Here is a 24,767-nt window from a genome sequence, read left to right on the forward strand (position 1 = left end):
CAATGTAGCAGTATGTGCTGACATGATTCAATACAGCAAGTATATAGCATCATTATAAGGTATTCTTGCTAGAAAAAAATTTAACCTGAATCTAATATAACCTCTGGCTATAACTTCTATTTTATAAGGAATCTATGGGATTAAGGAATAAATTAACTATATATATCGTAACTATATATATATCATATATAAATATCTCAAAGAGGGCTTCCCAGGTGGCACGGTGTAAAGAATCCACCAATGCAGGAGATGCAAGAGACACAGGTTCAATCCCTAGGTGGGAAAGATCCCCAGGAGGAGGAAATGGCAATTCCCTTCAATATTCTTGCCTAGAAAATTCCATGGACAGAGGAACCTGGCGGGCTACAGTCCATGGGGTTGCAAAGAGTCAGACACGACTGTGCGACTAAGCATAGTACATATCATATAGATCAAAAAATCTAGGATGAAGGATATTCTATGTAATAACTTCAAAGTCAGTATTTTTTTTTTTTTTGGACAGGAACGTAAGATTCATCGGTGGGCAAGAGGAAGGAGGGGACAGCCCCCAGGCTCTCATAAGGGCAGGGCCCCTCATTTGTCCAGAGGGCCACCATCAGGTTGTATATGTAATATGTGACCCCTCGCCATCCAGGATGAGCTGCTTTTCTGCCACCATGTTTTCCAGTTCATCTGCACTAAACTTAGTAAACGCTCAGTTCTTGGAGATGTAGATCTTCTGGTGGCCAAGGAACTTGAACTTGGCCCCACAGAGGGCCTCGATCACAGGCTCCTTGTTCTGCAGCTCAGTGCGGACGGACATTGTGACTTGGCCAATGTGGACCCTGGCCAGTGTGCCCCAGGGCTTTTCAGAGGCACCACGCACACCTGTCTGGAGCTTAGACTGGGGACAGCATGCCAGTCATGAAAGTCCACTGGAAAGTTGTATCCAAGGTCCCTTAGGGCAACCTGTACAGGCAACAGGCTGCATACACTACCGAGGAGGCTGCTGTTTGCAGCCACTGCACACTGGGCCCCCACGGGGAAAAGAGCACAGTCGGCTTAATTGGCTGCAAAAGTATTTTTTTTTTCAAGTGAGGAAACTATATACAATGTTGTATGTGAACTATACCACAATAAAGTTGGGGGCGGGGCGGGGAATGAGGAAACCTTCTAGACTAAAAGAATCTAAAGAGTCATAATCACCAAATACCACATATAAAATTGCTCCTTATTTAAGATGAAAAAGGCAGGTATAAAAGATATCCTTGAGCTAACCGAGGCAGTGATAATATGGACCAGCTGCTAAATTCTACAGTGGAATCACTGTTAACTTTTTCAGGGATGATAATGGTATTGCAGTTACACAGAAAAAAATGTTTCTATTCTTAGGAGATACATCATGACATATGAAGGAGTGTCATGATGGCTTTCAAATTACTTTAAAATGATACATCAAAACCTGTGTGTGTGTGTGTGTGCACGTGTGCGCGCATGCATGCACGTGGATGTGAGAGAGAAAGAGAGTCAGTGAGAGAAAGCAAATATAACAAAAAGCCAGGAAAATTTAGAAAAGAGTAATGAAGAGTAAGAAGATCTGCTAATAATAAGACACTATAAAGATAAAGCTATAATAATTTGAAGAGCGTAGTATTAGTATATTCATAAATACACAGGCTAATTAATGGAACAGAATACTATGTCCAGAAATCTATTATAATGTGCTTCAAATCAACAGGGAGAAAAGGGATGTAGAATTCAATAAAGAATGTCAACTCAAATAACTAGCCATTTAGGAAAACAAGCATGGACTTCCTTGATGGTCCCAGTGTTAGGACTCTACACTTCCACTAAAGAGGATGTGGGTTCAATTCCTGGTCAGGAACTAAGAAGCCATGTGGTATGTCCAAAAAAGTCACTTTATATGTAACAGATCTATTGTTACTTTTTAATGAATTAAGTATTTTTAAATTACTCACTTCAATTTCTAATACACTAAACAGCAGATATACTCTACATAAACAAAAGCTCTCTAGGGTTCTCAATTTTTCAGAGTCTAAATCACTGCAGATGGTGACTGCAGCCATGAAATGAAAAGACGCTTACTCCTTGGAAGGAAAGTTATGACCAACGTAGACAGCATATTAAAAAGCAGAGACATTACTTTGTCAACAAAGGTCCGTCTAGCCAAGGCTATGGTTTTGCCAGTGGTCATGTATGGAGATGAGAGCTGGACCATAAAGAAGGCTGAGTGCCAAAGAATTGATGCTTTTGAACTGTGGTGTTGGAGAAGACTCTTGAGAGTCCTTTGGACTGCAAGGAGATCCAACCAGTCCATCCTAAAGGAGATCAGTTCTGGGTGTTCATTGGAAGGACTGATGTTGAAGCTGAAACTCCAATACTTTGGCCACCTGATGCAAAGAGCTGATTCATTTGAAAAGACCTTGATGCTAGGAAAGATTGAGGGCAGGAGGAGAAGGGAACGACAGAAGATGAGATGGTTGGATGGCATCACTGACTCAGTGGACCTGAGTTTGGGTAAATTCCAGGAGTTGGTGATGGACAGGGAGGCCTGGTGTGCTGCGGTTCATGGGGTCTTAAAGAGTCGGACACGACTGAGCGACTGAAATGAACTGAACTGAAAGATCAGAGAATTCAAGAACTTAAAGTACCAGAAGAAAACATGAAGGAATCTAAAATATGTAATTTTAGAATAGGAAAGACCTTTTAAGCAAGACAACAAAACCCCAAAGCTATAAAAGATTAAAATATTTAACTATATAAAAATCTAAAGTTTCTGAATGGCAAAAATTTCATAAAGCCAAAAAAGAGATAATAAACTGGGAGAAAAACTTAATTTCTTATATATGTGAATAGTTTTTATAAGAAAAAGATAAAAAATGGCTAATGAACATAAACAGACTAATTTACTCCAAAAAAATGGGTTTTTCAATAATGATTTTTTTTAAACACGTGAAAAGATGTTCAAAAGATTCATAGTAAATGAAATGCAAATTAAAACTAGAATGAAATATTACCTTTCTTCTACCAGGTTAGTAAGGATAAAAAAATTTGGAAATACGTGTGTGAGTAACCAGGTACATTGGGAAAGACCTTGATGCTGGGAAAGACTGAAGGCAAAAGGAGAAGAGGGTGGCAGAGGATGAGATGGTTAGACAGTATCACTAATCCAATGGACATGAACTTGAACAAACTCCAAGAGATAGTGAAGGACAGGGAAGCATGGCTTGCTGCAGTCCATGGGGTCACAAAGAGTCAGACACAACTAAGCAACTGAACAACACAACAATTAGGTACACACAGACATTATTGTTTAGAGGGTAACGTTAAAAGCCAACTTTAATTTCTATCAAAATTTTAAACGTATGCACCCTTAGATTCAAGAATTTAACCTATAGGTACACGTATAATCACTACAGCATCGTAATTGACTAATTATGATAAAGCCAAAGGATAGAAAATAAAAAAGAATGAGTTTTATGAGTTGTATAAAGACCACCGTGATGGATAGCCACATACAAAAAGCACCCTGCAAAAGTGTGTATATCATGTTATAATTTGTGTATAAAAAGGAGGATACACACTTCTATACCAAAAGAGACAGAAGAAATCAGTAATAGTTCTTCAGAGTAGAAAGTGGTACCATTTTATGTACTGTCTTTTCAGTAACAAAAATAAATAAGATCACTGCTTCATACAGAATGAAATGTGTAGTCTGAATATGTCATTAGGCTCTCAACTAAACACAGTTCAAAAACAAACATTATAAAATGATTTAGAAATGCCATGGCTTAGAATTATCAGCATTTCCTCTCAATGCCCTTTCCTGCTTTATAAGTTGAATGATTTACATGCTGTAGTTTAGTAAAAAAGACAAAGAATAGTTTACTACTTATATTTACTGGAGAAAAAGATAAGTGCCAGGTCTAAAAGTGAGGCTTGAAGATTAAAAATTTTTTTAAATCCCCAAAGCAGTACATTAATTATATCACCCATTTCTAGATTTTAATTTTCACTTCCCTTTGTGTAATTCTCAATTTAATATCCATTTTCTTCAGTGATATTTTAGCAGAACTAACCATCAGATTATCTCTTAACAATTCCTAATATCTGTGGGTAAGAGGCTGGGAAATACATATTTTTAAAACATCTTAAGTTAGCAACCTACTCTTACTGCTTAAATGTTCTAATTAAATTTATCATAACTGTATTAATAAGACATCCTCTTGAAGTTTCTCACCAAATCCTCAAATAGCAGTGAAAGGCACTCCATCGTGTCTGACTCTTTGCGACACCATGGACTATACAGTGCGTGGAATTCTCCAGGCCAGAACACTGGAGTGGGTAGCCTTTCCCTTCTCCAGGGGATCTTCCCAACCCAGGGATCAAACCCAGGTCTCCTGCATTGCAGGCGGATTCTTTACCAGCTGAGACACCAGGAAAGCCCAAGAATATTAGAGTGGGTAGCCTATCCCTTCTCCAGTGGATAGCAACGAACCTAAAATTACTAAGCAAAGGCAGCTTTCTTGTTTACCTGCTGATGCTAGGATGGTGCAGTGCAGAGCATGTTTTAAGGCCTCTAGTCTTTCACTTTCATGTACTATTGTCTTGTAAGAGAGTTCATTGTACCTTTGTGCAGCTTCAATGAATTTTCTTCTATAATCAAGAACACGTGCATAGCATACCTATAAGAGGGAAAATGTTTCAATTAGGGGGAAAAATTAAAAAGCAAAAGAAAAGAGAATTTCTAATGTATAACAACAGCATTTATCAGATATTCTGGAGCACCTTAATATTGTGGGATTCTCCAATACAAAACTAATTCCAACCAGTTCATCAGTTACCTTATAATGTATCTGTAACTGTTCATTGGTTGATTCATTCTGAAGCAACGATGCCCGATTTATGTAAGCCTCTGCCTGGACTGGATCATCGTCCTCCAGATATAGCCGAGCAATCTTCAGATAGGTCTCCAGTTTATAATCAACATTGTACTGTCTAGGCGATAACAGAAAGACACAGAATGACTATTTCACCAAGAAAATTTTTAGGGGTGGTAGAAAATAAGCTATTTTTTCCTGATATGTACACATATATTCTGTTACTATAAGGGACTCAAACTTTTTACTGCATTGGAAAAACACAGAGAAGCTAAAAAACATTTCCAAAATAAATTTTACTGAATTTTCATTATTTTTGTCATTATTCATTTATATTTTAGCTTCTTCTAATCCTCAGATAGTCTCATAAATCAAAGATCTTTAAAAAAATAAAGCCCAGTTCAAGGACATATCATGTACCACCACCAAAAAGAACTATGGACATGTACATCCATCCTGGACAACAATTTGGCAGTATGCTCTCCAACCATTCTTTGAATCCTTTAAAATGCATATACTCTTTACCTACTGTATTCCACCTCTAAAAAATAAATCCCCCCAAAAAATCATGCATGTGCACACATATACATGTAGAGAATATTCATTTGTAAAGTTATTCATAAATATCCGTAATAGGAAAAAAATGGAAATCACCCATAATGGTATTTATGGTAATTAATTAAGTTGTGATAAATGAAGATGACAGATACTACACAATTACATATATATAAAATAATTATATACAGTGTCATTATTATAATAATTATTTCTGACAATAGTCATAAGTTTTCAGTAAATGAAAAAAAAGGATAAAAAAGTACATAAAAGCACTATCAAAATGTATTTCTATATACATACATTGAGAGGAATCACAATTATCTCTTGGAGTGATAATACAGGTAGTTTTCATTTTTCTTCTTATTCCAAAGGTCACATTTATATGCAAGAAATGCATAACTGAAGACCTTATACAATTCAAAACTCACATAATTCAAGATTTATCCTCACAGAAAAGTTAATTCTACTTATCAGCAAAAGTGGTGTTACCATGTGGCAAGAACAGAGTTTACAATTGACTTGGCCCTAACTTCGAAACTAATTCTTCAAAAAATTTTATATCAATTCAAAATTTCCATAAGTCATATATTATTAATATTTTCTATTATCTCCATTCACAACTCATACTTACATATATTGCTATAAACAGCACCGTATTTTTCTGCATTTTCATTTTTTATGCCAAGTATATCTATTATATTACTTTCATAATCAGAATGAATCCTTTTTTAGGGAAACAAGCTCTCAATAATTTATCCAAATCACTTTAACTTGTTTAGAAAACCACAGAATTTTCAGTTCTTGGTATTCTCACAGATAATGTTACAGTACTCTCAAAACATTAATAACCACCACTGCAAAGAACAGTATATTTATGTCAACTACTAACGAAAATAAATCATTTGCTCTGTACTAACAAGACATTGCTCCAGACAGAATAAGACCAAAGCAATTAAGAAAGCCCTCAGCCTTTTCAGAGGCTTCCATGGAGGTTCAGATGGTCAAGAATCTGCCTACAATGCAGGAGACCTAAGTTCGATCCATGGGTCAGGAAGACCCCCTGGAGAAGGGAATGGCAACCCGTTCCAGTATTCTTGCCTGGAGAATTCCATGGACAGAGGAGCCTGGCAGGCTTCAGTCTATATGGTCGCAAAGAGTCAGACACGACTGAGAAACTAACACTTTAACTTTTTCAGCCTTTTCAAACTATCAAAGGAATAAACTGAATTAACAAGAAGCCTTAGAAAACAAAATTCAACATCTATATATAAAGGCTTTTTCATATACTGACTGCTTTTTCAAGGGGCATCATTTCACACAAAAGGCAAGATACCTGAAGTAATATTTGCCTTATGATCACAAAAATTAAGGAAGACAAAATAAGAATCCCTTATTCACCTGGTAAAAGAGTAGAGAAGTAACTGAAAATATTTTTTGTCATTTAGTTGGTATTTTTATAGTTGCCAACTGAAAAAGGAAGTGTTCAATAATATAATCACGAGTTTAACAACTTTCATCTTTCTTGTACAATATAAAGAACTATGTTTTTTTAGAATCATATCAAAGGCAAGATTAGCTAAATAAGAGCTACAAACTATCATCTTAATTTTTCTAATCGTTCTTCCATCTCATTTTCTCTAGTATCTCAAACCCAAAAATCCACTGAACTCACTGTGACCCCAAACCACTGATCCTATTACACTCACTTTCCTCCCGACCTCACTTGACCCCTAAGGCTAATCATTACAATCACTGAATTGCTTATGCACGCGTTTGCCTTGTTCCTCTCATGCTGTTGTATTTGTTGGGCAAAATCAAAATACTGGTTAAATCAGAGAGTTCATCCACTCCTTTCTTCCAACCATGTAGCTGAACTCCGATGGGAGAAAAACACCCGACCAATCTGCCAGATCTCATTTTACAGACTACGACTGTTAAACGAGCCTTAATGCTGCCAAGTATACTGTACATCTTTAGTCTATTTACTATCCCACTCTCCTGGAGAATTTTTCTGATATTCTTGTATCTCTTCAACCTCACTACTCCCACCCCTGTCAGCTGATGACTCTGATTCCAATTTCACTAAGAATACTGAAATAATCAAAGAGTACTCACACACGCTCCACCACCGTTTTACTAACATCTGCACCATATACTCTGTGTTCCTGGCTGTTAGGGTAGTCTGCCCACCAGGGACTATTCGGCAATGTCTACATTTTTGATAGTCACAACCAGGAGCAGTGGCGCCACTGGCATCCAGTGAGTAGAGGCCCCTGGTGCGGCTACACCTCTGCAATAACTAGAGCCTCCACAACAGGGAACTATCCAATCTAAAGTGCCAACAGCGCCAAGGCTGAGAAACTGCCAAGTATGAACTATCTGCGGGCCTATATGAAGCCTATCCCGCCACTGGATTCCTTCCCCTCTTGTCTACTTCTGCAAGAATCCCCTCCATTACTCCCCAAGATCAGAGTTTTGCCTTCCACTGAATCATAAAAGAAAAAAACAATCTCTACCTAACGTCTATTGTCATCTTCTACCCTACTTCTCTGCTCCCTTTTATGAACACTTCCCCGAGGACTTGCCCATGCTCACCATCTCCAATTCTTCTCTTCCCATTCTCTTGTAAACAACTCCAGTCGGGCTTTTGCTCTCACCATTTCACCAAACCAGCTTCCGTCAAGGCCACCAATGATCTCCACATCACTCATTCTTATGGTTAACCTTCAACTCCTCATCTTACGTGACCATCAACACCACATTGATCACTTGCTCCTTCCTGATACACTTTCCTCGTTTGGCTCCGCAGATACCACACTCCACATTCTCCTGGTTTTCCTCTTACCTCAATGGACAATCCTCACCCGCTACATCTCCCTCCTGCCCTGACCTCTAATGTCAGAATACCCAGTACTCAGTCCCCTTCTCTACGTATATGCCCTGCCTCAGAGATCTCATCCAGTCTAATGGCTTTAAATTCCAGTTATATATCAATGGTTCCCACAGATGTCAACACATCTCTAGTCCAGACCTCTCTTCTAAACTCCAGACTAACAAATTCAACTCTCTACTAGGTATTTCTACTTGGTTATCACATGTCTAAAACAGAACTCTTGATCTTCCCTCAAAAGCTATTCTTTACCATTCAGTAGATGGCCACTCTGTTTTTCCAGTTGTTCAAACCAAAACTCAGGACTTCTCTTGGCTCTTTTTCTTATATCCAAACTGTCAAGAAATCCTTAGCTTTACCTTAAAAACATATTCAAAGTCCAACATTTCTCACAATCTCTATCTCACCTGCAGTGGTGCGTAAGCCTCTCAGCTAACGTCCCTGCTTCTATCACTGCATGCCTACAGATTATTCTCAACCCAGTAGTTAGAATGACTCTTTAAAATATGTCAGGGACTTCCCTCAAGGTCCAGTGATTAAGAATCCAGCCTCCAATGCAGGGGACGTGGGTTTGATCCCTGGTCAGGGAACTACGAATCCCATATGCTGTGGGGCAACTAAGCCTATGCAACCTAACTACTGAGCCCACATAGCACAACTAGAGAAGCCCAGACGGCACAACAAAGAGCCTGTGTGCCACAACTAAGACTTGACGCAGCCAAATAAATAAATGTTTTTTAAAAAAATGAAATATAACTCAGATCATGTCAGTCCTCTGTGCAAAATCCCTCAAAGGCTTTTCATAGTTTCACTTAGAAAAATGCCAAAGGCCTTACGATGACTGACAAGGCTCCACGTACTCATCCCAGTCCTCTCTGATCTCACCCTCTGTCACTTTCCCCTTTGCTCACTCCACCCACAGTGGTCTCCTTGGTCTTCTTAAAACACTCTGAGCACACTCCCATCTTACGGCCTTTGCATAGCCATCCTCTTCAAGAGGATCTACTGATACTCTCCTCTCGGGGAGCGCACAGCCACTCCGTTACCCGCTTCAAGTGTTTAGAAAGGTGCTATCAGGACCACCCTACCACTCTAATCACCCCGTTTAGTAACACATCCTGCCCCCTACTTTATCCCCTTTCTCCATAGCCCTTATCACCTTCTAACATGGTACAAAATTTATCTATTTATTCATTAAATTGTTCATTATCTGTTTCCTGTACTAAAATGGAAGAAAAAAGTAAGTGAACAGTTATACATATCCATCCAATATCCACTATTTACTATACTTTTGTCCTGTTTCCAAAGGAATTCCCACCAACACTTGGGCTGCATTTCTCCAATCTTCTTCTTTTTCATATATGGATGCAAGATGCTGTCTTATGGAAGCAACCTGAAATAGGAAGTATATGGGTTAAATTATTTCCATTGATATTAGTAACTAATTAAAATAAATAGAATGATAATCTATCATGACAATGCTCTTATTCAACACACTATGCAGGCAAGTAAATAGTAAAAGTTTACCTAGACTACCCAAATTTCTTTTGTGAACTTTGCAGTCATAAAATATCAAAACAGTGAACTAACACATTTCTGTAATGTGGATTATGGCAATAATTTAAACATTAAGTTTTGCTTTTGTGTCACTGCACATATAATGCTGGAGTTCTCCTATGTTCTCAGCCTAATTAACAATTTATTGATTTTTAAAAATAATCTAGGGCTTCCCTGGAAGTCTGGTGGTAAAGAATCTGCCTGCTAATGCAGGGGATATAGGTTTGATGCCTGGATCAGGAAGAATTCTACTTCCTGAGGAGCAACTAAGCCCATGAGCCACAACTACTGAGCCTGTGTGCCGAGAGCCTGCACTCTGCACCACGAGAAGCCACTGCAATGAGAAGTCCTCGCATTGCAACTAGAGAGCAGCCCCTGGTCACCACAACTACAGAAAAGCCTGCCCAGCAATGAAGACCCAGCACAGTCCTAAATAAACACATACATAATTTTCAAAAATAAAATAATCTAAAAAGTAATATTTGGTTCATAAAAGCAAATTATAGTATATAAGCAAATGTCAGCTGGACTTAAAGTATCATAATACTTATTTGATCTTATACTGTAAAATGCTGTTTGGCACACTATTTTGTAGAAATAAAACTGAATGATTATCTCCTTTAAAAATGTAATGGTATCTCTCAAAATAATTGCTGCTATCTCAGGTTTAAAAATCACCACTCTTAATAGCCAATATTTTATAATATTAACTGTAAGTGGGATATAACCTGTAAAACTTGTGAATCACTATACCATACACCTGAAACTTATAATCAACAATACTTTTTAAAAAAGAAAACATAATAAACAGGTTTCTAAAAATAAAACAAAAATCACTGCTCTAGGTATTTACCTGCTCCTCAAATGAAATGACTCTAGGCTGGATCTTCTCCAAGGTGAAATGATAGATTTCTTTGGCTGTGCTATCAGGCAGGTTAGGGAGATGGGTGCAGAAATCAGTCAGCAACTGACGAGAGATCACGAGGCTGACATTCTCATTTACCACTTGTTAAAAAAAAAAAGTAAAGGATAAGAAAAACATGAATAATCTGTATATTTTCACTAAGCAATCAATTTTCACCTAAAGTTAATACTAAAATATATTAGTGTACCTTTCAAAGCATTACTTACAGATCTCCATACTCCTATGACCTTATATTACAGAACCAGTTTTTCTTATTCTGAATTATTTGATCACTTAACAACTGCACCAAAACATTAAAAATACCTAATGCCACCTGGGAAGCACTTTAAATACCACAACTTTTCTAAGAATCAGAAATGGCTGAGAAAAAGTTAACAGTTGAGAATTTTATGTTATTCCTTTCTCTTCTTTATATTTCTACAAAGTGAAGGCACAGAAATACCTATATTTTTATTTGCATTCTTATATCCCACCTAGCTACAGAAAAAAAAAGTTAAAGAAGAAACAGTGAAACAATTTTCATTCAGTTTAAATAAAGTGAGTAGAGATAGTTACTGCCACCTGTACTTTACCAATAAAAACAACAAATAAGAACTTAGGTTAGTACTAGGAAATTTCCTGGTTGTCCAGTGGTCAGGAAACCATGATTTCACAGGAGTGGGCATGGGTTTGATCCCTGTCAGTGAACTAAGATCCACATGCTGAACTAAGATCCTGTTTGCTGCATGGTGAGGCCAAAAAAGAAAAGAACAAAAAAATTTTAATAAATAGAGGCTTAATAAATATAAATAAAAAATAAAGTCATTTTCTACTATTAAAAAAAAAGAACTTAGGTCAGCACCAGATGTATGGATGGGTTTCCCTGGTGGCTCAGAGGTAAAGAATCTGCCTGCCAACGCAGGAGACGCAGGTTCGAGCCTTGGATCGGGAAGATCCCCTGGAGAAGGAAATGGCAACCCTCTCTAGTATTCTTGCCTGGAGAATCCTCTGGACAGAGGAGCTTGGAGGGTTACAGTTCACGGGGTTGCAAAGAGTTGGACAGAACTTAGTGACAAAACAACAAGATGTATAAACATATTTTATGCCATTGCTTGTAAACATTTATGCTGTATTATTATATATGATTAAGGATAAAAACTCTGGAGCCACACTGCTTACAAACCCTCCTGATTATATGCCCTCAGGCAAGAGACTTATTCCCCTGTGCTTCTCTTTCCTCTTTTGTGAAGTTAGGTTCACAGAAGAAGAAAGACCTGTGAAGAAGGTTGCTGTGAAACTTAAATGCAATTTACCTAAAGCGCTTTAAGCAATACATGGCACATACCACTCAACAAATGTCAATTATCACTTTAATTACATTTTTAAAAGATGCATTGTGTTTGTAAACCACTCCTTAGATAAATTAAGTTTAAATCAGTAGTTACTAGGGAAATAAATGATGGTTCAAAAACTATTCAGCTGATGCAAATGATTGTAACAGTAGACTGCTTTTGTTTTTGGTGGTTCACCAGATTCAAAGTTTATAAAAAGCACTGCTCTTTTACTACTAAGTGCAATGGTCTTTAAAAAGCTATGAGTTTTTCTGAAATCACTGCCAGTTTGTTTCACATTGCAGGCCGGAGTTATTTGAGGCAGTAACTGACAGGCTGTGTAACTAATCAGTTTACAGTGTATTAATTGGAATTGAATGATACCGGATGTGATGGAGAACAGTTTCATTACAAATGCCATTAGGCACCTATAACTGTTAGAAGTCTAGGCTCTGCCACCGACTAATGAAATGTCCTTGGGGAAAAAAATCACTTAATCCTGAGACTCATTTTATAATATATTATATAGGGCTACTTACACCTATATTGTTAACCACAGGGTTACAAAACAGAGCCTGTGTGATGCTCGTGTGTGAAGCACATTGTAACTGTAAAGCACTATCAAGTATCATATTGTGATACTTGTATACAAGTATATACAAGTATAATATTGTGAACTCAGAATAAATTCCAGCCTGAATTCTGAGTAATTTTCAAAGTAACTGGGTATGCTTGAAGTGAGGGAGCAGGGAAGAATATCTTAAAAGAATGGAAATTTCTAGTTCCCATTCAAAAGAAATGTTCTTAACAACAGCTAATTCTTATCTAGCACTTATCATATGCTAGGTACTGTTTTAAGCACTTTATTATGGATATTAAGTCATTTAATTTTCCAACAATTCTACAGGGTAGTTATCATATCCCCATTTTATAGACAAGGAAAAGGAGGCATAGACAGGTTATATAATCTACCCAAGATCACACAGCTAATAGAACAGCAGACCAGGATTTGAATCCAGACTATTCTCTGTCATTTGCTATACTGCCTCTCATCAGTTATTATATTAATAACTATGCAAAACCATAAATGTAAACTTAACAACCTCTTCACAGTTCACTGAAAAACAAATATCAAGTGGCATGTAGTTTAAATTCTAAAATCAATCAAGCTCAATGCATATTTAATTTACTCGCAATGTAAATTATATTGACAATCTAAAACAAGTCTTGAGCAAGCTTTTAAGTCTTAACTTGGTAATATAAGGCAAACATGGAATTTTTCTTCCACTTACTTGATTCCACAAAAGCTTTTAAAGCTTCTAGTTGTTCTGCCCCAGATAACTGAATGGCTTTTTCCAGGATCTGACGATACCTAAAATAATACAGAAAAAAAAAAAAAAGTGTGTTTAGAAGTCACCTATATAGACTATGGGCTTCCCAGGTGGCTCATTAATAAAGAATCTGTCTGCCAATGCAAGAGATGCAGGACACAGGAGTTTGATTCCTGGCTCAGGAAGATCCCCTGGAGGAGGAAATGGCAATCCACTCCAACATTTTTGCCTAAATAATTCCATGGAGAGAGGAGCCTGGAGGGCTGCAGTCCATGGGGTTGCAAACTGAGCAAGAGCATATAATCTAATACTAACTTTGATGTTTATTTCTATTTACCCTGGTTGCTTTCATTGTGCTCTAGTTTGTGGCTTTCTTTATAGTAGTACACTACAGATTTTTTTTTAAGTTTTCAGTCCATCATAAGAAACATTAAATCTATAATTCAAAGTGCCACTTCTGGTTTTCTTTACAGTATACCACAATTTTTAAAGTTTCCATGTCCATCACAAAAAGACTAAATCTAAGTTACTGGATCTAAGATGCCACTTTTTCTTTAAAGTTTCAGTTCTGAATTTAAAACATCAATTTTCTTTCAAGTGCCTCAAAAGGTAAGCCATATATCCTTCACTAATGTACACACAAGGACTTTATTTGAGGTGACCCAGAACCTTTTCCTTATGAATATAGGATTACCAACAACAGGGTAATGCTGACTAGGCAATGAAGCCAAATACTAGAGATCAAGTGTCTTAGTGTGTACAAAACACACCCCACCAAGCCAAATGTACTGACTGAACGTCCTTCATGCTGTCAGGCAGTGCCCGTTAGTTCTCTACTTGCATTAGCTTCTAACAACTATTCTAATATTCATGATTACAAAAATTCAAAGCAGCATTCTAAAAATGAGGGGGTAACACTAAAAACAAGACTGATAAGAATTATTAAGCGATAGCAAATTGCTTCCTAACCTGTCAGCTCCATCAGGACAAGGATTTTTTGTTTCGTTTACTCCTATGTGGAGGAGGGCATGGCAACTCACTCCAATATTCTTGCATGGAGAATCCCCGTGGACAGAGGAGCCTGGCGGGCTATAGTGCATGGGGTCGCAGAGAGTCAAACATGACTGAGCGACTAAATATAGCACATATATTGCATAGAACAGCACTTGGCACATTATAAGCACTCAAAGATACAACAGTGTTAGGAACATTTTATTTCTTAAATTGAGTGGTTGATACATAGGTATTATACTATTCTTTAACCCCTTTGTCTCAATCATAATATTTATCAAAAGCGTTCATTAATGCATTTAAAAAACCTAATTGCAATTATTTAAAACATTATCCAGAATATAGTCAAGAAACAAAAACATACAAATAGGGCCCAAATTCTTTCAAATTTATGACTTGTATTTGTAAGGCACATCCTCAAGCTACAGTTCAGCACTCACTGATTCTCATCTGATATTCTCACAAGCTTGATTGTATGATTTCTCAAAACTGCAATGAATCAAACTGGCTTTGTAAGAAAGCAGGTGTACTGACAGAAAAGACAGCCAACTCCAAAAGAAGAGTCAAACTAGTCTAAGAAAGAAAGGAAATATAATCAAGCTTTAAAATAAAAATTGCTATTTTAAAAATTGCTAAATTTGAGAAATAAAATACAGTCATCTAATAATTTATTCAGATGGAATCTCATTTTCAGGAGTTCCCTGGTGCCCTGCTAGTTAGGATTCCAGGCTTTCACTGCCATGGTCCGGGTTCAATCCCTAGTCAAGGAACTGAGATCGCACACACAAAAAAATCTCATTCTCTCTCTCTGGATATATACATATACACACACTCATATGCACATAGATTTTTTTTTCCCTATCTACATTTATACATACACTTTATTGCCCTGGGCATGATTTTAGTTAATGCATTCATTAGTTTATGATTTCTTTTTTAGATTACCTTACTTTTCATATAAATTAAATCAAGACTATGGCTAAACTCTCTTATTCTTAAAGCCCAGTTATCTTGTACTAATAATAATATATTCAAAGATGACAATGTCTCACTTATAAAAATTTGCTAATAACTTAAGTTTTAATTTACAGTTTCACAACTTATCAATCAACTAATCTATATTGGGAACATCAAAAAATTTTTTTAAATTTAAAACAATGGAAAAGATGGAAAAATGACTGATGTGGAGTGGTACATGACAAGTACCAAATATTTTTCCATTAAAAAAAAAATACTATGGATGAAAAGAAATTTAGTTAGTTAAGGCAAACTTGTGTCTGTTCCATGCATTTATCATCAACAAATGTTTATCAAGCACCTATCACATATGTGAATTAAAGTTCAGTATATCAATTTCTGATTTCTTGGCACTTGAAGGGATTTGGAGGTCAATAAAACGCATACACATGAAAATGTACCACAGTCACTTCAGTTCAGTTCAGTTCAGTTCAGTCGCTCAGTCATGTCTGACTCTTTGCAACCCCATGAACCGCAGCATGCCAGGCCTCCCAGTCCATCATCAACTCCCGGAGCCCACCCAAACCCATGTCCATTGAGTCGGTGATGCCATACAACCATTTCATCCTCTGTCGTCCCCTTCTCCTCCTGCCCTCAATCTTTCCCAAAACCTTGCTTCTATCACCAGTCCCATCCACAACTGGGTGTTGTTTTTGCTTTGGCTCCATCCCTTCATTCTTTCTGGAGTTATTTCTCCATTGAACTCTAATAGCATATTGGGCACCTACTGACCTGGGGAGTTCCCCTTTCAGTATCCTATCATTTTGCCTTTTCATACTGTTCATGGGGTTCTCAAGGCAAGAATACTGAAGTGGTTTGCCATTCCCTTCTTCAGTGGACCACATTCTGTCAGACCTCTACACCATGACCCCTCCGTCTTGGGTGGCTCCACACGGCATGGCTTAGTTTCATTGAATTAGACAAGGCTGTGGTCCGTGTGATCAGATTGGCTGCTACTGCTAAGTCACTTCAGTGGTGTCCGACTCTGTGTGACCCCATAGACAGCAGCCCACCAGGCTCCCCCGTCCCTGGGATTCTCCAGGCAAGAACACTGGAGTGGGTTGCCATTTGAAAAAAAAAGAATCACCAAAACTACATAACTAAGAAGTAATGTCACCAAAACTTAAAACTCAACTGAGTTCTTCCCAGTGGACTAGACACTCTTCAAGAACTGGTCAACTAGAAAGCAGGTCAGAAGAACTTATCCAGAATAAAGCACTGAAATGGAAATTACAGAAGACAGAAGAAAGGGCAGAGGGGTCACAGTAAGAAGGCCTGACAAGGGTTTCCCTGGGGTCCTAGAGAAAACAGAATGGGATAGAGGCAACATTTACAGAAAGCGAGCTGAAAAACCTCTAAGACAATGAAATAATTCAATCCTTTGATTCAAGAAACACAAGGAAGCCTAAACAGGATAATGCCATAGAGCATTTACAAAAATTGGCCCCAATTCTTTTACTCTCTGTATCTATGCGCCTTTGCAATGTGACTTTTTGTAGGTCTTTGCATCAAGAGGTAGAGTTTATCTCCCCACCCTCTGATGTGGGATTGTTTTGACCAATAGAAGGCAGTGGAAGTAACATGCCTGTTCCAAACACAGACATCAAGAGAATTTGTGTTTATCTTTATCTCCTGGAACCTGACTTTGCCACATGAATTAGTCCAGACCAACTCACTGGATGGGGCTTTGCTGGAGGTTCAGATAGTAAAGAATCTGCCTGCAATGCAAGAGACCTGGCTTTGATCCTTGGGTTGGGAAGATGCCCTGGAGAAGAGAATGGCTACCCACTTCAGTATGCTTGCCTGGAGAATTCCATGGACAGAGGGGCCTGGCGGGCTGCAGCCCATGAGGTTACATAGAGTTGGACCCAACTGAGCAACTTTCACTTGCACTTACACCTTTTGGATAATAAGGTAAGTAGCCTAGTCAGCACCACTGCCCCAGCCAACAAAGAGAAGCAGAGTTGCCTACCTGATCTGATGCACGTGGAGCCCCTGAGGAACCAAGACCATGTGGAGCACGGAAGAATCAACCAGCTGGGCCCAGTTCAAACTGCCAATCAACGCAACTGTGAGCTAATAAATGACTCTGTTTTAAGCCACAAAGTTCTGGGGTGGTTTATTTCACAGCAAAACTTAATTGACACAGATGAGCAAAATCAAATCCACACATTCATCATAGTGAAGTTGCAGAAAATTAAAGACAAAATCTTACAGCTAAGCACTAATATAATTTAGAAGAGAAATAATTTTCTAATGAAGTTGATCTGTAAGCGTTTTAAATATCTGAACTTAGTGGTAAGTAGGAAAGCATGTGAGAAGAAGATATCCCAGGCAAAAAAAAAAAAAAAAAAAAATCAATATCTGAAAAGGCGTCCAGTTTGCTGAAAATATAAAACCAAAAAGTAGGTGTGTTTCGAGTTAAGGGCATTGAGCCGAGCAGACAGACTGTATTCTGGCTTTGTCACTAGCCATGTGACCTTGGAGCAAACGATTTCACCTGCTTTCTCATATGTAATGTAAACAACATCTGGGGCTTCCCCAGTGACTCAGATGGTACAGAATCTGCCTGCAATGCGGGTGACCTGGGTTCAATTCTTTGGTTGGGAAGACCCTCCAGAGAAAGGGATGGCTACCCACTCTAGTATTCCTGCCTGGAAATTTCAAGGACAGAGGAGCCTGGCGGGCTACCGTCCATGGGCCACAAAAGAGTCAGATACGACTGAGCAACTCCCACCACCATCACCAATGTAAATAATAGAATTTACTGTTTAAGATTAAAATGTAATTAAAGTTATGCTTGGCATATGGTAAACACTAGATTTTACAGAACGCCTCTCTTCAGATGAGAATCACTGAAATTTGTATGTGGGAATAACAGAGAACCAGAGAATTTACATTAGAAGGGGTCTTTGAGGCTATGTAACCTCTGTCGAGAAAGGACAGAAATGGTATGGACCTAACAGAAGCAGAAGATATTAAGAAGAGGTGGCAAGAATACACAGAAGAACTGTATAAAAAAGATCTTCATGACCCAGATAATCACGATGATATGATCACTCATCTAGAGCCAGACATCCTGGAATGTGAAGTCAAGTGGGCCTTAGAAAGCATCACTACGAACAAAGCTAGTGGAGGTGATGGAATTCCAGTTGAGCTATTCCAAATCCTGAAAGATGATGCTGTGAAAGTGCTGCACTCAATATGCCAGCAAATTTGGGAAACTCAGCAGTGGCCACAGGACTGGAAAAGGTCAGTTTTCATTCCAATCCCAAAGAAAGGCAATGCCAAAGAATGCTCAAAATACTGCACAATTGCACTCATCTCACACGCCAGTAAAGTAATGCTCAAAATTCTCCAAGCCAGGCTTCAGCAATACGTGAACCGTGAACTTCCTGATGTTCAAGCTGGTTTTAGAAAAGGCAAAGGAACCAGAGATCAAATTGCCAACATCCGCTGGATCATGGAAAAAGCAAGAGAGTTCCAGAAAAACATCTATTTCTGCTTTATTGACTATGCCAAAGCCTTTGACTGTGTGGATCACAATAAACTGTGGAAAATTCTGAAAGAGATGGGAATACCAGACCACCTGACCTGCCTCTTGAGAAATCTGTATGCAGGTCAGGAAGCAACAGTTAGAACCGGACATGGAACAACAGACTGATTCCAAATAGGAAAAGGAGTACATCAAGGCTGTATATTGTCACCCTGCTTGTTTAACTTATATACAGAGTACATCATGAGAAACGCTGGACTGGAAGAAACACAAGATGGAATCAAGATTGCCGGGAGAAATATCAATAACCTCAGATATGCAGATGACACCACCCTTATGGTAGAAAGTGAAGAGGAACTCAAAAGCCTCTTGATGAAAGTGAAAGAGGAGAGTGAAAAAGTTGGCTTAAAGCTCAACATTCAGAAAACGAAGATCATGGCATCCGGTCCCATCACTTCATGGGAAATAGATGGGGAAACAGTGGAAACAGTGTCAGACTTTACTTTTTTGGGCTCCAAAATCACTGCAGATGGTGACTGCAGCCATGAAATTAAAAGACACTTACTCCTTGGAAGGAAAGTTATGACCAACCAAGATAGCATATTGAAAAGCAGAGACATTACTTTGCCAAAAAAGGTCCGTCTAGTCAAGGCTATGGTCTTTCCAGTGGTCATGTGTGGATGTGAGAGTTGGACCATAAAGAAAGCTGAGTGCTGAAGAATTGATGCTTTTGAACTGTGGTGTTGGAGAAGACTCTTGAGAGTCCGTTGGACTGCAAGGAGATCCAACCAGTCCATTCTGAAGGAGATCAGCCCTGGGATTTCTTTGGAAGGAATGATGCTAAAGCTGAAACTCCAGTACTTGGCCACCTCCTTTGAAGAGTTGACTCATTGGAAAAGACTCTGATGCTGGGAGGGATTGGGGGCAGGAGGAGAAGGGGACAACAGAGGATGAGATGGCTGGATGGCATCACTGACTCGATAGAAGTGAGTCTGAGTGAACTCTGGGAGTTGGTGATGGACAGGGAGGCCTGGCATGCTGGGGTTCATGGGGTCGCAAAGAGTCGGACACGACTGAGCGACTGAACTGAACTGAACCCGCCTTTGGGGCATGTGTGTGTATAGTGTATGTAAGGTGTGTGTGTGTAATCTGAGCTCTGTGTGTGTGTAATCTGACATCGGGGGTGTGTGGGTGTGTGTGTGTGTGGGCAACTAAAAGAGCCCCCATTCTCTTCTTTCTCCAGGTTAACAGTTTTTTTTGTAAAATGAAATGTTTAGATTTCAAAGGCCTGATATCTTCCTCAGGGTATCCTCCATCCCACAGAACTGGGGGTGGGGTGGGCAGGGTCATATCTGTATAACATTGACTCAGCAAAGACCTTAAATCCATGACCTCAAACCTGCCCTCAGAGAAGTAACAATCTAGTTGGAAAAGCAGAGGAGTTAAAAGACAAAACAATGACGCGCTATCCTAGAGGTAAACACAGGATGCCACTGGGCAGAGGAAGAGCAAATAACCGAGTCCTCGATGTGATGATGGTTATTCCTAGAAGCTTTATGGAAGAAATAACATCTGAACTGAATTCTGAAGAATCACATAGGTTTTAGCCAAGTGAATAAGCTAGCAGAACAAATGCCCTCTCTCAAGGATTTTCTCTTATGAAACTTGCATGAGATAATCAACACAATGCATATGTACAAAAGCAGCATATATAATTTACAAAATTGCTTCTCATATGGCCAATTATTTATATCAATTTTAAACTGCTATATTATTTCACAGTTATGGCAAAGTATTTCTAATTGAAGTTTTGATAAGAAAAGCAGTGTAGTCTGCGGATTAAAAATTAGCTTTTTAGAGTACAGAAACCTGGTTTCAAATATAAACTCTACACCTTTCCAGCTATTTACTGAGTCAAGCAATATTTATTGAATACCTACTCATAGATATTCTGTAAATTGCTGGTAATTCAGCAATATTTCAAAAAGGAATTTATTCCATTATTTCTTAATATGGACTCCTCTGTTGCATGCATGCATGCTAAGTCGCTTCAGTCGTGACCGACTCTGTGTGACCCCATGGACAGCAGCCCACCAGGTTCCTCTGCCCACGGAATTCTCCAGACAAGAATACTGGAGTGGGTTGCCCTTTCCTTCTCTGATTTAATTGCTAAGTCACGTCTAACTCTTTGGAACCCTAGGGACCATAGCCCACCAGGCCCCTCTGTCCATGGGATTTCCCAGGCCAGAATACTGGAGTGGGTTGCCATTTCCTTCTCCACCTTTGTTACTCCGCTCCTAATACAAACCCTAAAACCACTGGTATAAGAGTATTTCTCTCATAGAGCATGTAGCTGGCAGAACTGTTTTCTTGTGAAAATAAATATGACACATTCTTGCCCAGACAGGACCAGATATGTACCTACAGGCAAGGCCAAGACTTTCCTTAAGAAGCACTGGCTCTCAGTTATCAAGTACTTTATTCCATTTAATCTTCACAATAATCCGTGTACTAGACTCTTAAAATAATAGCATCCAATTACCTTCCCCTAACCAGGCCCCTCTGTAATGTAACCTGGCCACTCTTCCCATAGAGGTAGATTGCATTTCCTCTAGCCTTGAATCCAGCCTGGTCTTGGGACTTACTCTGACCAGTGCTTGAGACCTGATATTGTGCGACTTCCAAGGGTAGCCTTAAGAGGCCTTGCCAGCTTCTTCTTTCACCCCCTTGAAACCTTCTTAAGGCCCTGAATGAGAGACAGTGTGCAGAGAGAGAGACCCAGCCAACAGCTACATGTGTACGCAAGTCCATTTTAGCCCTACCAACCCCAGCTGAGCTGCCCGATGACTGCAGTTGCGTGAGTAGGCCCAGACAAGACCAGCAAAACGACCTATTTGATCTAAAGCATATTGAGAAATTATACTTCTTTTACACCACTAAGTTTTTGATTTGTTACAGAGCAGTAAATAACTGACGCACCCAATAAGGCAGATACTGTTGTTTATCTGCAATTCAGAGCTGAGGAAGTAAATGCTTAGCTTAAGTTTCAGAATTCTACAAATACGTGAAAACTATACCTCTTCTGATAACTAACACACTTATCTTTTTTTTAACAAAACAAAAAGGAAAGCAAACATGGAAAAAATATATAAGTGAGTTTTACTTTCATCCAAATCTATCAAAATTACATGCTAAAAGAATTGAGCAGTGAGACATATTCAATTTATTTCCAACCCAGGGATTAAGTCAATATGTACTTACCATCTTCTTAATAATAATAAGGAGAACAATCCTGTGGCTCTTTCTAAGTGTCAGGTACTGTTCTAGGTGCATATACACACTCTATTTTGTCCTCAGACAGAATAATTATCTTATAATTATCCCATCTTCCTGAGAGGGAAATTGCCCCACAAAGTAGTTAAGCCCAAGAGCACTGCTAAATTTCCCACTGATATACTGGATTACATTTACTAGCAGACAAAATGCATTACAGCCTACATAAAACAAAGTCAATGTTTCAATGGCCAGGTTAAAACAGGTGTAGCCTGTTAATATGGATCGACCTGATCTTAGCTGTCAAATGTAAATAGGATCAATTTGAGAAGCACACTTGAAACAGAATGCATCTTAATTACCCCCCCAAAAAAATAGTGCTGTGAAATCTACAAAGAGGAAACAGACATCTATCTATCTCCCTATCTATCTATCTAGATGTAATTAACACTGTTGAATAACTGGCTGCAGGGCAGGCACAAATCACAAATTTAAGTTGGAGTGGACTTAACCCTTCTACATAAATTCCGACAAAATTTCTAATCATCTGCTTAAAATTCTGCAAACATCACTACCCTAGACATCCTGACCCACGTTGTGGTGACATTCCTCCATGCCCTTCTTCAGAGTTGGTGGTGGGGAGAGAGAGTACCCAAAACACAACCCACAGAAGATGGTTCAAGTAGTTCTGGACGTCATGATAGCGGCCATACCTGCTCAGCCCCCTCAGCCTCAAGAAGCCATCTCCCCGGAAAACTCTAAACCAAGGTTCCAGTCAAAGAGAAAAAAACGGGCGGAGAAGAAGCAAACAGAGGCCAGAATTCGGTGTGAGAGGCCGGCCAGCGATTGGGAAGGGGCACCGGGGAAGGTTTAGAAGGCCATGGGAGCAGTCGTCCCACAGACCGCGCTTCTAGAATCTTTAGAGAACGGAAAGGATGCCATCAAGGGCTGAAAAAGTTGACAGCCACTCCAGATCTATGGTCCTGAGCGCTCCCTGCACAAAGTCCCCTCCAGTTTTCTGCTGCTCCCAACATCTGCCTCCACGACCGTCCTCAGGCCCGCCCCCTTGATCTTCAGGCCCGCTCCCAGCTTCACATCCGAAAGCCGCCGTCAATCCAAGGAGAACAAGTCTCTGGCTTGCTTCTCCACCTCCCAGGCCCCCGGGAAATACTCACTTGCCCGCCAGATCTTTATGAGAGCCGCTCGAATTCATGAGCTGGGCCAAATCCTGTCGCACGGCTGCCGCCATCTTTCTCCCAGATCGGCGGAGGCTGCGGGGCCTCTCGCGGCCGAAAGAAACCGAGTGTAGTCCTCCAGAGTGTGGCTAGAGGGAACCCGAGGTGCCACAGAGTAGCGCCTGTGTAGGCCAGACCGCCGAGTATGGGCGCCTGCGTTAGGTCCGCCCCCAAGGTTGATTGACGCGAAGCTCCACTCCTCAAATCCTAGGCCCGCCCGGGCTTCTCTTACAGGCTCCGGCTCACGCGCTCCCACTTCGGATTGGCGGATGAACTCCAAGGGACTGTGTCGTTTGTGCAACCCCAGTAAGTGCCCGATTCGCAAAACTTCGGGGTTTTCGTCAAGTTCCGTATCTCATGTCTGTAGTTTACCATCCCTTGTTCTTGAAGGCTGCACTTAAACTACCCATGGTAAAGAACGAGGTTTTTTTGTTTACAATTCACCACAGGCCGGTACTTTTGTAAAGTACAGTAAAAAATGTCCCCATTCCCTTCCTACTCTGCGTCTGTATATAGATTGATCATACATCTCAGTTTGTCCAGGACAGTGCCATTTTCCATCTGTCGTCCTGGAGTAATTGTTAATAACATGCCCTTTCACTCTGGAAACTGTTCCATTTGGATGACAAATTATATGATCGCCTTACCTTGATACGTAATTGTATTTATGTATTTATATAGGACTGCAAATTTCTACAGCTTTGCCTACAAAGGATGTTAAACTTTTGAATTTTTGCCGATTTATATGTGAAAAAGAACATGTTCCCCATTTGGGGAAGGGGAAAGAAAAGTCCAGAACAAGGAAATCCTTTGAGAAAGTAATGTGGCGATTTGTTGTCGTTATTGTTGTTGTTTCGTCGCTCAGTCGTGTCCAAATCTTTGCGACCCCATGGACTGCAGCAAGCCAGGCTTTCCTGTCCTTCACTATCGGTTCAGATGTCCCTCCATAGTTAAAAACTTAGTGAGATCTCCATGCCTGGCAACTGTGAGTCTGGATATTTAGTTTCCTTTTGCCTGGGACAAAGGAAAGGATGGTTTTGGAGAGTCAACCAGCAGTCTCCACTACCGTTTGTTCCTCTGATCATAATGAGTATCTGTGTGTATCCTTCTTACAGTAGGAGACTCAACCCAAAAGAAGAGAGTTCAAGTTCCCATCAGTGTTTGTATCAGCTTAAAATCCAGGATGTCTGATAGTGTACAACCCTCTCCAAAATTTTGGATGTAATTGTTCATGTTCCAGACATATATACACTATAGAACAAATTATCTGCCTCAGGCCCAAAC

The 24,767-nt window shown here is 39.4% G+C and overlaps 1 protein-coding gene and 1 non-coding gene across 5 annotated transcripts in view; both read right to left on the bottom strand.

The window, feature by feature from the left end:
- The window catches only part of COPS4 (COP9 signalosome subunit 4), a 38,904-nt gene extending 15,236 nt beyond the window's left edge, over positions 1–23,668 (bottom strand). Inside the window, exons 1-6 of one of the 4 annotated variants that reach the window (XM_025289807.3) lie at positions 23,424–23,668; positions 13,413–13,492; positions 10,739–10,890; positions 9,618–9,721; positions 4,845–4,998; positions 4,535–4,685 (exon numbers count right to left, since the gene is read on the bottom strand). In XM_025289807.3, the coding sequence (XP_025145592.1) occupies positions 4,535–4,685; positions 4,845–4,998; positions 9,618–9,721; positions 10,739–10,890; positions 13,413–13,492; positions 23,424–23,497 (715 nt within the window). In that variant the 5' untranslated portion in view covers positions 23,498–23,668. Of the gene's footprint in view, positions 1–4,534; positions 4,686–4,844; positions 4,999–9,617; positions 9,722–10,738; positions 10,891–13,412; positions 13,493–17,451; positions 17,508–23,423 lie in introns of those variants that run through there. The other 3 variants (XM_006074453.4, XM_006074452.4, XM_025289806.2) reach the window with 3 other exon arrangements.
- On the bottom strand, positions 921–1,055 carry LOC112586294. The gene has a single exon (XR_003110760.1). It is a non-coding gene; the product is annotated as a small nucleolar RNA SNORA70 (small nucleolar RNA).
- Positions 23,669–24,767: the final 1,099 nt, after the last annotated feature.

The sequence above is a fragment of the Bubalus bubalis genome, chromosome 7, assembly GCF_019923935.1.
Source record: "Bubalus bubalis isolate 160015118507 breed Murrah chromosome 7, NDDB_SH_1, whole genome shotgun sequence".
NCBI lineage: Eukaryota > Metazoa > Chordata > Mammalia > Artiodactyla > Bovidae > Bubalus > Bubalus bubalis.